At 45.4% G+C, this 13,186-nt stretch overlaps 2 protein-coding genes across 2 annotated transcripts in view; both read left to right on the top strand.

The window, feature by feature from the left end:
* Nucleotides 1-266: 266 nt before the first annotated feature.
* LOC310786306 (phosphatidylinositol 4,5-bisphosphate 3-kinase catalytic subunit alpha isoform) overlaps nt 267-13,186 on the top strand; it is a gene marked incomplete at both ends in the record, with an annotated part of 44,461 nt that continues 31,541 nt past the window's right edge. The window contains 8 exons of the mRNA XM_083647488.1: nt 267-322; nt 1,376-1,544; nt 1,688-1,814; nt 3,618-3,827; nt 4,367-4,461; nt 10,795-10,950; nt 11,710-11,955; nt 12,178-12,263. Of these exons, the coding sequence (XP_083503614.1) occupies nt 267-322; nt 1,376-1,544; nt 1,688-1,814; nt 3,618-3,827; nt 4,367-4,461; nt 10,795-10,950; nt 11,710-11,955; nt 12,178-12,263 (1,145 nt within the window). The remainder of the gene's footprint in view (nt 323-1,375; nt 1,545-1,687; nt 1,815-3,617; nt 3,828-4,366; nt 4,462-10,794; nt 10,951-11,709; nt 11,956-12,177; nt 12,264-13,186) is intronic.
* On the top strand, nt 7,033-9,481 carry LOC310786933 (protein moonraker-like; the record flags this gene model as incomplete). Its single annotated transcript, XM_083648275.1, has 2 exons — nt 7,033-7,111; nt 7,212-9,481. 2 exons carry the CDS (start codon nt 7,033-7,035, stop codon nt 9,479-9,481), a joined length of 2,349 nt encoding a protein of 782 aa, XP_083504401.1.

Here is a 13,186-nt window from a genome sequence, read left to right as displayed (position 1 = left end):
CTTGACCTTGAACATTTGTGAGTAGCGTCACGGCATAGAAAATGACGTGCAGCGAGGAGTTGATGTTCAACGAGAAGAAGAGGGAAAGTGACGGCTTGCACGGATTGGATGTTGAAAGCGAGGGAATGCGTTGGATAACAAATTAGTGCGAGAGTGGCAGTGTTAAGTAGTCTTCCTGATTAAAGTTACATAATACTCCACTGTTTGTGTTTCAGGTTGTGCTCTGTCGCTGATCCGTGTGAGTGGCCTGGAGCACAGAGAGGAAGATGCCTCCCAGGCCATCCTCAGGGGAGCTATGGGGCATCCACCTAATGCCTCCCAGGTATGGCGCACTAAATCATATTTGGGATAAAAATGCGCCGTCTAGTTTATTTAATTATTCTAATTTGTACATTATTATGTACACTTAGGACATTTAGAAGTCAATTGAAAAATCATAGATGGCCTCATTGCTCTGATGAAGGCATACTGTATATGCCATGCTGAAATGCATTGACCTGGTGTTAGCCATTTAAAAAAAGATGGTATAATTGTGATGAAGTATTGGCCTGTTTTGTTTAATAATCTATTGAGAGTGCAGCCAGTTACGTGTTTTTTCATAGATTCGTTGCCACAAGTCAGATTGCAGTTTTTGGCAGAGCAACCGACCGGAAAAAATAAAGGTTAATAATAAAAAGGTTATACAACCCAAGCACACCTCCTACTACACGTTTTTCACTTTGAAAAATCATAGTCAAGCTGTGAACAATATATATTTGTAAAAAGATTACTTTTCATGAGAAATATACAAGGATGATCATTTGGTAAAATGGTAAATGGCCTGCATTTATATAGCGCTTTTATCCAAAGCACTTTACAATCAGTAGGTAGTCTACATTCACCCATTCATACACCGATGGCGGCAGGCTGCCACGCAGGGTGCCTACACACCATCGGGAGCAAGGAGGGTTGGGTGTCTTGCCCAAGGACACAGCGACAGCAGCTGGGAGGGAGCGGGGATCGAGCCGCCAACCCTTGCGTCATTGGCCGACCCGCTCTACCTCCTGAGCTAAAGCCGCCCCGGGTTACAGACAATATCAGACTGGTTACACTTCCTAAATGTGTTAATAATAAAGTAGCCTAAGCGATTTCCATGATTTGACAAATGAAGGTCTATTCTCCAGTTTCTATCCAAAGATAATTTTATCTTTTTGGTTGTAGCAATTTAATAACATTTAATTTGTAATGGTATGTCTTTTGTTTCTTTCATATACATTTGTCTTTGTAGGCTTTTGGGCTACGTTTTATTGGATGTAAAGCACTTGGTAATACTGAAAATACAAAATAAAGAGGTTGTCATCAATGATGATGATGATGATGATGATTATCACTGTAGGATCCTGGTGGACTGTCTGCTGCCCAATGGGATGATACTGACCCTGGAGTGTCTCCGCGAGGCCACGCTCGTCACCATTAAACACGAGCTGTTCAAGGAGGCCAGGAAATACCCCCTCCACCATCTGCTGCAGGAGGAGACTTCCTACATCTTTGTCAGTGTTACCCAGGTAGGCAAGCCCTGTCTCAGTGGGATCTCGTCTTAACGGGGCAAGCTCAGGCTCAGCGGCATATCGTCTAACGGGGGCAGTTTTGAGGGGAAACAGTGGAATAGTCTGAAAGCACTACAGCTTCTTCTGTTTTCTGCCTGCAGGAAGCAGAACGGGAGGAGTTCTACGACGAGACCCGGAGGCTGTGTGACCTCCGGCTGTTCCAGCCCTTCCTCAAGGTCATCGAGCCAGTTGGCAACAGAGAAGAGAAGATCCTCAACAGAGAGATTGGTGACTGAGCGCTTCATCCCTATTTCATCCATAGTGCCATTGGTTCTTCTCTTCTCTTCTCTTCTCTTCTCTTCTCTTCTCTTCTCCATAAATAGTTGGTCATTTACAGAGGGATTTCAAAACAGCTGTGTTATTTACAGAATGGAGAAAATCTAATTTGTTGCTAAATTTCGTGAAATACCCAGTGAGGGGGAAAAAGAAAAGAGAAATGGCAAAAGATTAAAAAAAAAATCACAAAAAAAACTTGCTGATTTACACCTGCTGCCCGCCCCCATTTAGTTAAATTTTACCCGTGTGCGTAGTACCCTTGAATTTACATAAATATGTTTTTTACTCGTTACACAATCTTTTGTGTGGGTTACCCCGCGGAAACCCGACCCGGTGCAGGACGCTCCTTCACACAGCTGGTGTCCAAAGTAGCTATTTATAGAGGCAAAATATTATAATCTCTACTAATTCCAGGAATCTCTGTATGTATGTGTGTGTGAGTCCTTTGCATATCTCGAGAACCATTTGTCTGATCGACTTCACACTTGGTGGGGTGTGTGTGTGTGTGTATATATATATATATATATATATATATATATATATATATATATATATATATACAGTATATTAGAGATGCGTGGATGAGCTTTTATGCCATCCTAATCCACGTGTATGCATGAACCGTCCGCCCGCCATAAATCCGCGAAAATTATTTCATACTATTTATAGATCCGCTCCCGCCATGCACCCGACGCTATAAACGCTATAAAAGGAGCGAACTTACGGTTTCTGCTGCCGTTGGTGCGATCGCTGCAGCCCAAGACTCCAAATAAACGTCCATGCTGTATTATGTCCAGTCCACCACTTGCCCTCATGTAGTTTACTCGGCTAACGCTATAGCTTTAAGTTTAGTTTACTTGATTGCCTCATTGTATGGGAAAATATGAACGCGTCTTCTCTTCAAACACGTCTTCAGCGGAGACTCCTTTTTGAGGGTGACATCATTGACCATATATGGACGAAAAGTGGAGCCTAGCGACCTGGCTAGCACATGGCTATTGTTTGGTTTACGGCCGTGGGTCCTTTGGGGGATCTAGAATAGGCGACTAAGAATGTGCCTGACGAAAAATGTAGCTTAAAATACGTTCATAGACTAGAGAACGTAATTAATATTATTGTTCCTCATTAATGAAACATCGTTTCAACCGCTCGCAACCCATCCGCTATTAATCAGAATGTTTATTTTTATGATCCGGCCCGCCCACGCCCACGGTCACACCCCCAAACAAGCGCAAATTTGCAATAGCTGTGACCAGATATGCGTGACGTCATCCACTCCATTGTGATGTCATCCACTCCATTGTGATGTCATCCACTCCATTGACATTGATTTTTTTGTGGACCAACCAAAAGAATTTGGTGGACCCACCGGCTGACTTCTAGAGCTGCTGGCCATGTTGGCCGCAGCTAAAAAGTGCGCCTATGGTTTATTGAGCACGCTTAAACTAGAAATGAGCATGCAAAGCGCGCAATCTTCTGATATTAATACATTTGGACTAAACACACAGAAACAGTGATGCATGATATGTGAATGGGGTAGCTACCTCTGCCGAGAGAGCAAGGGGTTCAGTGATCAGCGACACTGATGGAGGAGTGGTGCACCACTAACACTAAGGAGTGGTGCAAACGGGCACTGCACTAGTATCTCAAAATTGACCAATTTCCAGACAAAATTGCCCTAAAAGACACAGAAAAACGTGCTTCACTGTGTTTGGTGTCAGGTTTAACATTGTGCTTCACTCTGTTTCATGTCAGGTTTTGCCATCGGCATGCCGGTGTGTGAATTTGACCTGGTGAAGGACCCCGAGGTTCAGGACTTCAGGCGAAACATCCTGAACGTTTGCAAAGACTCTGTGGAGCTGAGAGACGCCAACGGGCCCCACAGCCGAGCACTGTACGTCTACCCACCCAACATCGAATCCACACAGGAACTACCCAAACACATCTACAGCAAACTGGACAAAGGTACAGTAGGCACCTGGCAAGTAGCTTCTGTCTAAAATGAGACATTTATTGTCTTTTTTTTTACACAGATTTATTTTACTCTGATTCATATAAACACACACATACCTCTTATTATTATTATTATTATTATTTATATTATTTATTATTATACACAAATACAACTTAAATACATGATGAGGAAATGAGAACAGAAAAGCAGTGAGAGCTTCACCCTGTTAACACTGGATCACCACTATGAGCCAGGTTTAAGAAGATGACTTGGAACCATTTCATTGATCGTTGTGCTACTACAGTATTCGTGTGGATCGTTTTGCTACAGTATTAATGTGAAGCCATTGTCAATAATACTTGGAGAAGTAGCAGAGTGTAATCAATATCATAGCAAAATAGGCAGAAGCGCTACTGTATGTAGGTTATTGGTTCTGGGCCTTTTTTATTTTGCTTTAAAATAAAAAAATGTTTTAATTGATTATTTTTGTCCTCACCCTTCATGTACCTCTCCTCTCTCTCTTTCTCCCCCCCTCTCTCCCTCTCTGTAGGTCAGATTATTGTAGTGATCTGGGTGATTGTTTCTCCTAACAATGACAAACAGAAGTACACTCTGAAGATCAACCACGACTGTGTGCCTGAACAGGTGGGGAGGATTTGCGCTGATAAGAAAACAACATAGATATGTTGAAAACATGGTAGTCAGGTCAGATCATGTTTATGATGCTAGATGATAACAAGGCTTGTGGTATGGATCACATTACTGCAGAACACCTAAGGAATGCCTGCCAGTTACAGGCTGTGTCCTCTGCTTGCCATGTGTTTCACTGGTCTCATAGTTCATGGTGTCCTTCCTGATTCTATCACCTCTGTACTGTTAGTGCCTGTCATTACAAGGCTGGTAAATTAAATACCATGGATAATTATAGACCTATTGACCTTGCCAGGATTCTATCTAAAGTGCTGGAAAGAATCCTGCTAACAAGGTTGGAAATGTTTGTTCTCACCACTGATAATCAGTTCGGCTTTAGAAGAACACATGGCACTATGTATATATATTTTTTAATAGGAAACTAGAAATTCTGTGCGCTTCGCACACCCAATTCTACTTTATTTTCAAATGTGTGTGTTGTGTGTGTCTGGTTGTGGTGCGTGTGTGTCTGGGGGTTGTGGTGTGTGAAGTGTGTTGGACTTTTATTCAGATCAGTGATTTTTGACATCACTTATGATGTCACTGATGTCACAACGTCTGCATAAGTGATGTCTTAATGTAGAATTCAATTTTTTTTACAACCTCCTGGACCTTATTTTGAGCTTGGTTTATGTTATCCTGATCACCCAGAGAGCCAAAATTTCGGAAAGCAATTCGGAGCTAGAACACGCTGCGCAACGGCCTGGAACAGAGGCCGATAGGGCATGTGCTATATGTGCATTTACGTCCTGTAAATAGCTTATTTTCTGCCACGCACCGACCGACTCATATCCTTATTATATCATAGAGACAATGCGAAAACGAACGCGGGCGGCCATCGAATTCAATGCATCGTCTCGAAATCAGATAAATATCCACAGTGTCTAGTGTCTACACGTGAAACATGGCGGCTTGATTCACTGCAGCTAAGATCATAACTGATAACTCTCAACTGATGTGAGACTTTGTTACAGTACACAGTCCCCGGATGTGGAAACTAGCAAACACCAGGCTGATTACTGTAGATAAAATGGAGGTAAATAAAGCGTCTCACATTTATTCCATATCATATAATAAGGATATGAGCCGTTACATGGCAGAAAATAAGCTATTTACAGGACATACTGTAAATGCACACTTAGCAGATGCCCCTACGACCTCTGTTCCAGGTTGTAGCGCGGGGTGTTCTAGCTCTATAGTTCCCCCTTTTTTTTTTGTTCAGGGTGACTTGTAAAACATAAATCCAGCTGGAAATAAGGTCCAGGTTGTAAAAAAACCTGAATTATCCTTTAAGTGATGTCATCACTCAGTGATGATGTCACCAGTGATGTCACTCGAGCAATTACAATCTTACTACTATTAATAGGGCAGCATTTACTACTATAATAGGGCGGCATTATCACCATTTCTAACTTCTCCTTTTCCCTTTAACTCACCCTTGTCCTCTTCCCCCTCCTTATACTCCCACCATAAGGTCTATGGCGTCATCAGAATCATAATCAGCTTTATTGGCCAAGTATATGTACATATACAAGGAATTGGACTCCGGTTTTTGCTCTCATAGTACTGACATACAAAAAAAGAAAGAAAGGTATGTACAAGTTAAAAACAGGGAGGGCAAAAGAGTACATTTAGCAAACATTTACATTAACTAATAAGTGTGGTGTAAAAGTGTCTGTTTTAAATATGAAAGAATGTACATCTACAGTAAAAGGTATAATAAGCCACACACAGGATTGTAAACAAAGGCTTATACAGATATGTCTCCAGGTATTGGAACGGCATATCGGTTATATGCCATTCTGTGGAACAAGTACAAAGGCTTAAATACATTTATAAATACTATATACTTAAATACAGATATGTCTCCAGATATTGCACAGGAGTCAGGTATTACAGAGTTATTTCCCATCATCCCATTATCAGTGCTTTTACTGTTTATGATGCATCCACAGTCACTGCTATATACAACCTTCACAGTGACATCACTGATGACATCATCACTGATGACATCACTCACTGAGTTCCACATGGTGATGTATGGGCGACAGTGTGATTGACAGTGTGAAGGGGTGCATGAAGTGTGTGTTGGGCTTTTAATTATGATGATGATGAAGGGCTGTGTGAAGTGGTTGTTGGGCTGTGAACGAACCTGTCACTCGAGCAACTGTGATGTCATCAATGATGTCACAATTACCACAATGTCCAGTGAACTGATGTTAACACTTATGCATAGACATTGTGACATCATCAGTGATGTCATGAATCAGAGATGATGTTATAGACATTGTGACATCATCAGTGATGTCATAAATCCTTCCCTGCTGACATAATGAATTGGACGACTCTTGCTCATAGCCCAACGAATAAAGCCCGAACCGTGGCAACAACAGAGCATCGACCAAGCTCAACCGAGTCAATAACACTGGGACAGCAAAGTCAGGGGAAGCACTGGGTCGTTTTAGGTTCTAACGTACACAACCGTGTAGGCCTACCAGCCCCCGTTCTGATTGAGAAGCTTGTACCATGGTTAGAGAATGTGGACAGCACCAGGCACACTCCACAGAAGCAGACCAACAGAGACCCTGGTCCAACACCATTGGCTGTACACAACCATGGCGACATGGCTACTGGACTGTTTCAAACCAAGTTATTGTTCATTGAAGCCATATGTGCATGTCCCTACACTGGTGCCACCCGTGTAGGCCCACCAGAGAAGCTTGTACCAAGGTTAGAGCAGCAGGACAATGTGGACAGCACCAAGAGCTCCATCACTTTGTCTGTTCTTTCTGAGGAGAGACTGCTGGCAGCAGTTAAGCTGGCCAAGCGAGATGTGAGATGGAGGCGCTGTGAGTTACTGAACAAATCACTCCTCAAACCCCCACAAGAAGACTCTCTCATTGATACAAGCAATGTGGACCTGCCGCAGCTCCAGGCCTCCAGTCGGAAAGAGAAGGCTGCACCCCCTGGAGCCAAACTATTAGTGCACGCTCCCCAGAAGAAGACCATTTCTCTCAGCCCTGGGCACGGCCAATCACCCCAAAACAGAGACCCTGGCCCAACATCATTGGCTGGAGGCCAGCAGCCTCAGTTAAGGCAGGAAATCTGCAAACTGCAATATGAGCTGGTGTTCTACCTCCAGAAAATAGAAGAACTGGCTAACAGAGGGCAGAAAATTATTGAGCCTTTGGAGCCTGATGAGCAACACAGGATGGAAGTTTGCAGGCAGAAGCAGGATGCCCGCTCAGCATGCATCATCTATGTTCACCAACAACAGCTGAAAGAAATACAAAACGATATAGAGAAGCTACAATGTCAAAAACATTGTGACAAGAAAAAGTCCAGGGTGATGGACAGGCTTGCAGCTGCCCACCGTAGTGCACTTGGGGCAATGCAGTCCTTCATCCATCAGCTCTCCAATCTGCCTGAGGGCAAGGTGCCTCCTCATTACAAAGACCTGGGCCAGCTGATTCGCCAGCTTTCTTTGTGCTCAGCTAAGGTAGAGATGGAGCAAGGTTCAGCTGTGCCTGAGACGGCACTAGACATCCTGCAGAAATTAGAGACTCTGGATTCTGCCCTCAGCAAACAGGAAAGACCTCAGCAGAGGCAAGCCCAAGCATACAGCTCCTGTCCTCCACACAGGAAGTCTCTTTATCACCATATGTCACCTCCTTTTTTATGCGGGGGTCTCACCACCCTGAGTCTCCGAGGACCTCATAAAGCTGCGGATCCTAAAAAGAGCATTCACAGTAGGAGGATGGCCTCACAGAAGGCCAGAAGCCTCTCCATCCAGCCCACTGATCGCAGAAAGGTGCTCAGAGCCATCCTGGAGAGCGTGATCCAGCAGAGGGAGACACCCAAAAGATCTGAGCCAAACAGCACCTGCAGAAGAGGACGGGCTCTACACTCTGAAAGGAGCAAGCACATCCAGATGCGAGATGCAGGTTTCCTGCAGCCTACGGTCTCCTCTCGGATTAGAATGAACCAAGTACTTCAAAAAAAGCAGCCTGTGCCATGGGGACCGACATCCTCTCACTCTCATCCCTTCTCTCTGAAGCCCTCACCAAGCCCCCTTAAGCAGGGCGTGGCCATGGGGTTGGGAGCAGAACAGGCCTTGAGCTCAGACAAGGCAAAACAAGCTGAGCAGAAGGCCAGAGAGCTTCTGGATGAGGCACAGCAGATTGGCGAGTCCAGGAACAGGACCAGCTCCTCACTAAGGAACCGGCTGTCTGAGCAGGCTGCAGAGAGGGCAGCAGAGAGTGCTGACCAGCTGAGCGAAGCCCTTCTGGAGGATTTGTTGGAGGATGGTGCACAGACGACATGGGCGGCTCAGACAGACAAACAGTTGCTCCAGGTCCCAACCCTGGAGAGTATGCTGCTGCGCATGGAAGAGATGCAGAAGGATGAGGAAGAAGTGAGGAGGCGGTATGCCACTATCACCTATTCAGACCCTCCTTACTGGGGCCGAGTAGAAGCAACAGGAGCCCAGTGTCATGCTCCGGGCTCCAGGCCAGTCTCTCCCCAGCCAATTAGGCTCACAATGCCAGTGCTGAGGGACAGTACGGCTCCTGATATTGTCCTAAAGAAACCCGTGGAGATTGGACACAGTACTCTCTCTGAGAACAGCCTGACAGAGGAGGCATCCCAAGACGAGCAGCCTCCCAGGGATGGCACCGTGTTCCCAGGGCCGGTGGAGAGGAGCAGGGGGACGCTTATTTCCGTGCCAGGCAGCATGCTGAGGAGCATTCGGCGGTACAGGGAAAACCACGACACCTACCTCCGCTTCGAGGCTCACGAGACTGTCGGCAGCTTCGACCCCTGGGCCGTTGCAGACGGTCTGGCGGAGGAGCTGCTGTCGGAGGCTGTGGCCGACGTGGCAGTGGAGTTGCAGGATATGGTGGAGGACATCGCAGAGGCCGTATTCACTTCAGAGTTCCTTCAGCCTATCCAGTCGCCTCCTCCACGCTGCCATTAGTTATGAAACATTAATTTGGATGTTAATTTAGTTCTAAACACATAAATTTGATATTTAGATGTACACTGTAAAGAACATCAGCCACCAGAGCTTCATGCATGCCTATCATTTGTGTGATCAAATAAGGAAATTGCATGCCATAACTAAAAGTCCATATGTACTCTTTATACACACATTTATGTCAATAACACACTAGATCAGTTTTGTTGTATAAGTTTGCAGATGACACCTCTGTGGTGGGTCTTATTACCAACAATGATGAATCTGGCTACCGCAGAGAAGTAGAGGAGCTGGTGAGATGGTGTGAGAACAACAACATGACATCAACTTAACATCTCAAAAACCAAAGCTGGTGTTGATTTTAGAAAGAGCACCAGCCTCCTTCCCCCTCTTTCTATCAATGGAGAAGTGGTAGAGATGGTCACCTTCCGGTTCCTCGGGACCACTATCCATGAATCCCTATCATGGGATCTCAACACCAGTCTCAAGATCAGCAAATCCCACCAGCGACTCTATTTCCTGTGGCAGCTCAAAAAGTTCAAGGTCAGTCAAGCAGCCATGACCTAGCCTGGGTAAACCCAGCCTCCACGTGACCTGCTCTCAGACCTGCTCTCAGGTCACGTGGAGGCTGGGTTTACCCAGGCTAGCCATGACCCACTTCTACAGGTCTGCTATTGAGAGTGTTCTCACTTTCTCCATGCTTGTCTGGCTTGGTCACACAACCACTCAGGACAAGACTCGGCTGGAAAGAGTAGTAGGCCGAGCATCTAAAATCATCGGCTGTAGTCTCCCCTCACTTACATCTCTCTATTCCACAAGAATAATCAGGAAGGCTAATAAAATCATAGCCATAAGACATCTGAACTTGCACTGATTCATTATGTGTGACCTATAGCACTTTAAATTGTATGCACTTTCTGCTGAATATGACGCTGCTGGGTACTGTTCCTGAATGTTTTTTTCTTCTGTTTAATGGTTATTGTTTGTATATTATTGTGTGTGCTGCTGCACTGTCTATCTTTGTCTGAGAGTGAACCAAGACAAATTCCTATCAACTATGTTGACATGGCAATAAATTGATTGAATCTTGAATCATATAAGCAAATAAATCTCGTATCGTCAGTTTATTAACCCTTTTCAGTCTGGGAACACAAATGAGAAATTTTGTCCCTCAGGCTTACCTTTTTCTTATTTTTAACTACGGTAATCTCAAACGGGAACTGTCCCACCGCCATTTTGGGTCCACAGTCCACATGCTAAGAACTCTCTCTATGTCTAAGTGTCTATGCATGTACTGTATCTGCATCCTAAAGGTGATTGCTGAGGCCATCCGCAAGAAGACGCGCAGCATGCTGCTGTCCCCAGAGCAGCTAAAGATGTGTGTTCAGGAATACCAGGGCAAATACATCCTTAAAGTCTGTGGCTGTGACGAGTACCTGCTGGAAAAGTACCCCATCAGCCAGTATAAGGTAAGAGGGAAGCGCAGACACGCGCACATGCACGCACACACACACACACGCATATAGATTTCTTAAGGTACAGTACGTGTCCACTGGGGCACACATGTCCACGCTTCCCATTCATTGTGTATAGGCATAGGCATCCGTGCAATGCATTGTGGTGCGAGACGCGACGTTTCGAGAGACGGAGCGTCGGGCTGGCAGTGCCTCATTTGCATAAAGTTGAGCTCAAGTCTACTTTATGCGAATGCTGTGCATGCAGCGAGACTCGCCGCCTCCCGAAACTCATGATCTTTTAAATTAACCGTTGTACAGTAAATATTATTTTTTTAGGTAGATTAAGCAACTGCATGGCGTATGTATCAGCCATTTTCATAGTAGAAGAGAATGTTTGAAACGAGTCGCCAGATTTTTCCAACGCTTCAGACGCTGCACCCCAAAGGGTGATTATTCGGACGAACAACAGCGCTTGTCCAGTCAGGTGCAGCAAGCAACAAATATCGAAGCCCGCCTATCAAGCATGGAATACTGGGCAGCGGGGCCAACCGAAATGAAGCCCCTCTGGACCCTATGAGCCAGACCAGTGTAGGAGATACATGAGTCCATGTTTTCTCTGCATGCCCTCAGCAGCTGCTAGACCATGACCAAACTGACCGAGTCGATGACTTGTTTCCACTCACGCTCAAGGTAACACTAGCAGCTCTGTGTGGACCTTCTAACTCTCTGTCTCTCTCTTTCATTCCCTGTCTGCTGTCTCTCTCCCTCCAGTATATCCGTAGTTGCATCATGCTGGGCAGGATGCCGAACCTGATGCTAATGGCTAAGGACAGCTTGTACACCCAGTTGCCCATAGATACCTTTGTCATGCCGTCCTACTCTCGCCGCATCTCCACGGCAACGGCCTATATGAACGGCGAAGCGATCTCCAAGTCACTGTGGACCATCAACGGCACTCTCCGCATACGAGTCCTCTGCGCCACCTATGTTAACGTCAACATACGGGACATAGACAAGGTGGGATACAAGATACAAGAGTGTTTGCGCCAGTACTGCGTGCTGTGATTTTAGCATACTCTGTGTCGAGGGATAGTAGGCGACAAGCTAAAGCTGTTATGCTTTTCCGAGATGTTGCTGTAGTGTAATTTAAGGTATCATAATACTACAGTATAATGCTCTTATTCTTATAGTCTTTATTTTTAATTTGACTTGTGTCTTCCTTCTCTTCTCTGCTTGTAGATCTATGTGAGGACAGGTATCTACCACGGAGGAGAGCAGATGTGTGATACTGTCAACACACAGAGGGTCCCTTGCTCTAACCCCAGGTAATCAATTTGCATTTTACTGCAGCATACCTTTATTTATTTCGGTGCAAGGGGTGGGGGGGAAATTGATACAGCATAGTATTGCGATATTTTGTGTGGCAATGTATCGTATCCCACGAATGCCAAGTATCATGATATTTTATTATACAAATTGTCAAGTGCATGCAACATTTATGACAGTCTTTTATAATAATAATAATAATTCATTTATTTTGTATAGCGCTTTTCAAAAACCCAAAGACGCTTAACAGTAAAACAAAAAAGACAAGCAACAGAAACAGGCAACAGGCAACAGATACAGGCAACAGGTACAAATAACAGTGGCGGTTCAGGGCAAGGTTGTATGGAGAAGCAGAGGAGAGGAAGAGAACAGGAGGGAGGGGCAGGGGGGAGAGGGGGAAGGAGGGGGGGGGCGGAGGGTGATGGTTTGGAGGAGGTGGTCAGGGCTAGGGGAGGTTGTAAGCTTGGGAGAACAGATTTTAAGGTTTTAAGTCAGGTTTTGAAAGTGGGGAGTGAGGGAGAGTCTCGGAGGGTCTGGGGGAGGGAGTTCCAAAGTCGGGGTGCGGCGCGGGAGAAAGCACGGTCACCAAAGGTTTTGAGTCTGGATGGGGGGATGATGATGGTGGCAGTAGAAGAGGATCGGAGTGTACGGGAGGGGCGGTGGGGGATGAGGAGGTCAGTCAGGTAGGGGGAGGCTAGCCTGTGGTGGGCTTTGAAGGTGAGGAGGAGTAGTTTGAAGTCGATACGTTGCTTGACGGGGAGCCAGTGGAGAGAGTGGAGGACAGGGGTGATGTGATCGCAGTGGCAGTGTTGGTCAGTCTGTCTGCTTGACAATCCCATTTTGCTGCAATAAAAATGATTGAAGTGAGATGAACAGACTGGAAACTTTATCTCATTAGATAAAACTGATGTTGACAAAGTTT

The sequence above is a fragment of the Poromitra crassiceps genome (genome assembly GCF_964638095.1).
Source record: "Poromitra crassiceps genome assembly, chromosome: 12".
Taxonomy (NCBI): Eukaryota; Metazoa; Chordata; class Actinopteri; order Beryciformes; family Melamphaidae; genus Poromitra; species Poromitra crassiceps.
Note: the sequence above shows the minus strand (reverse complement) of the source record. Positions and strands in the feature narration are given on the sequence as shown.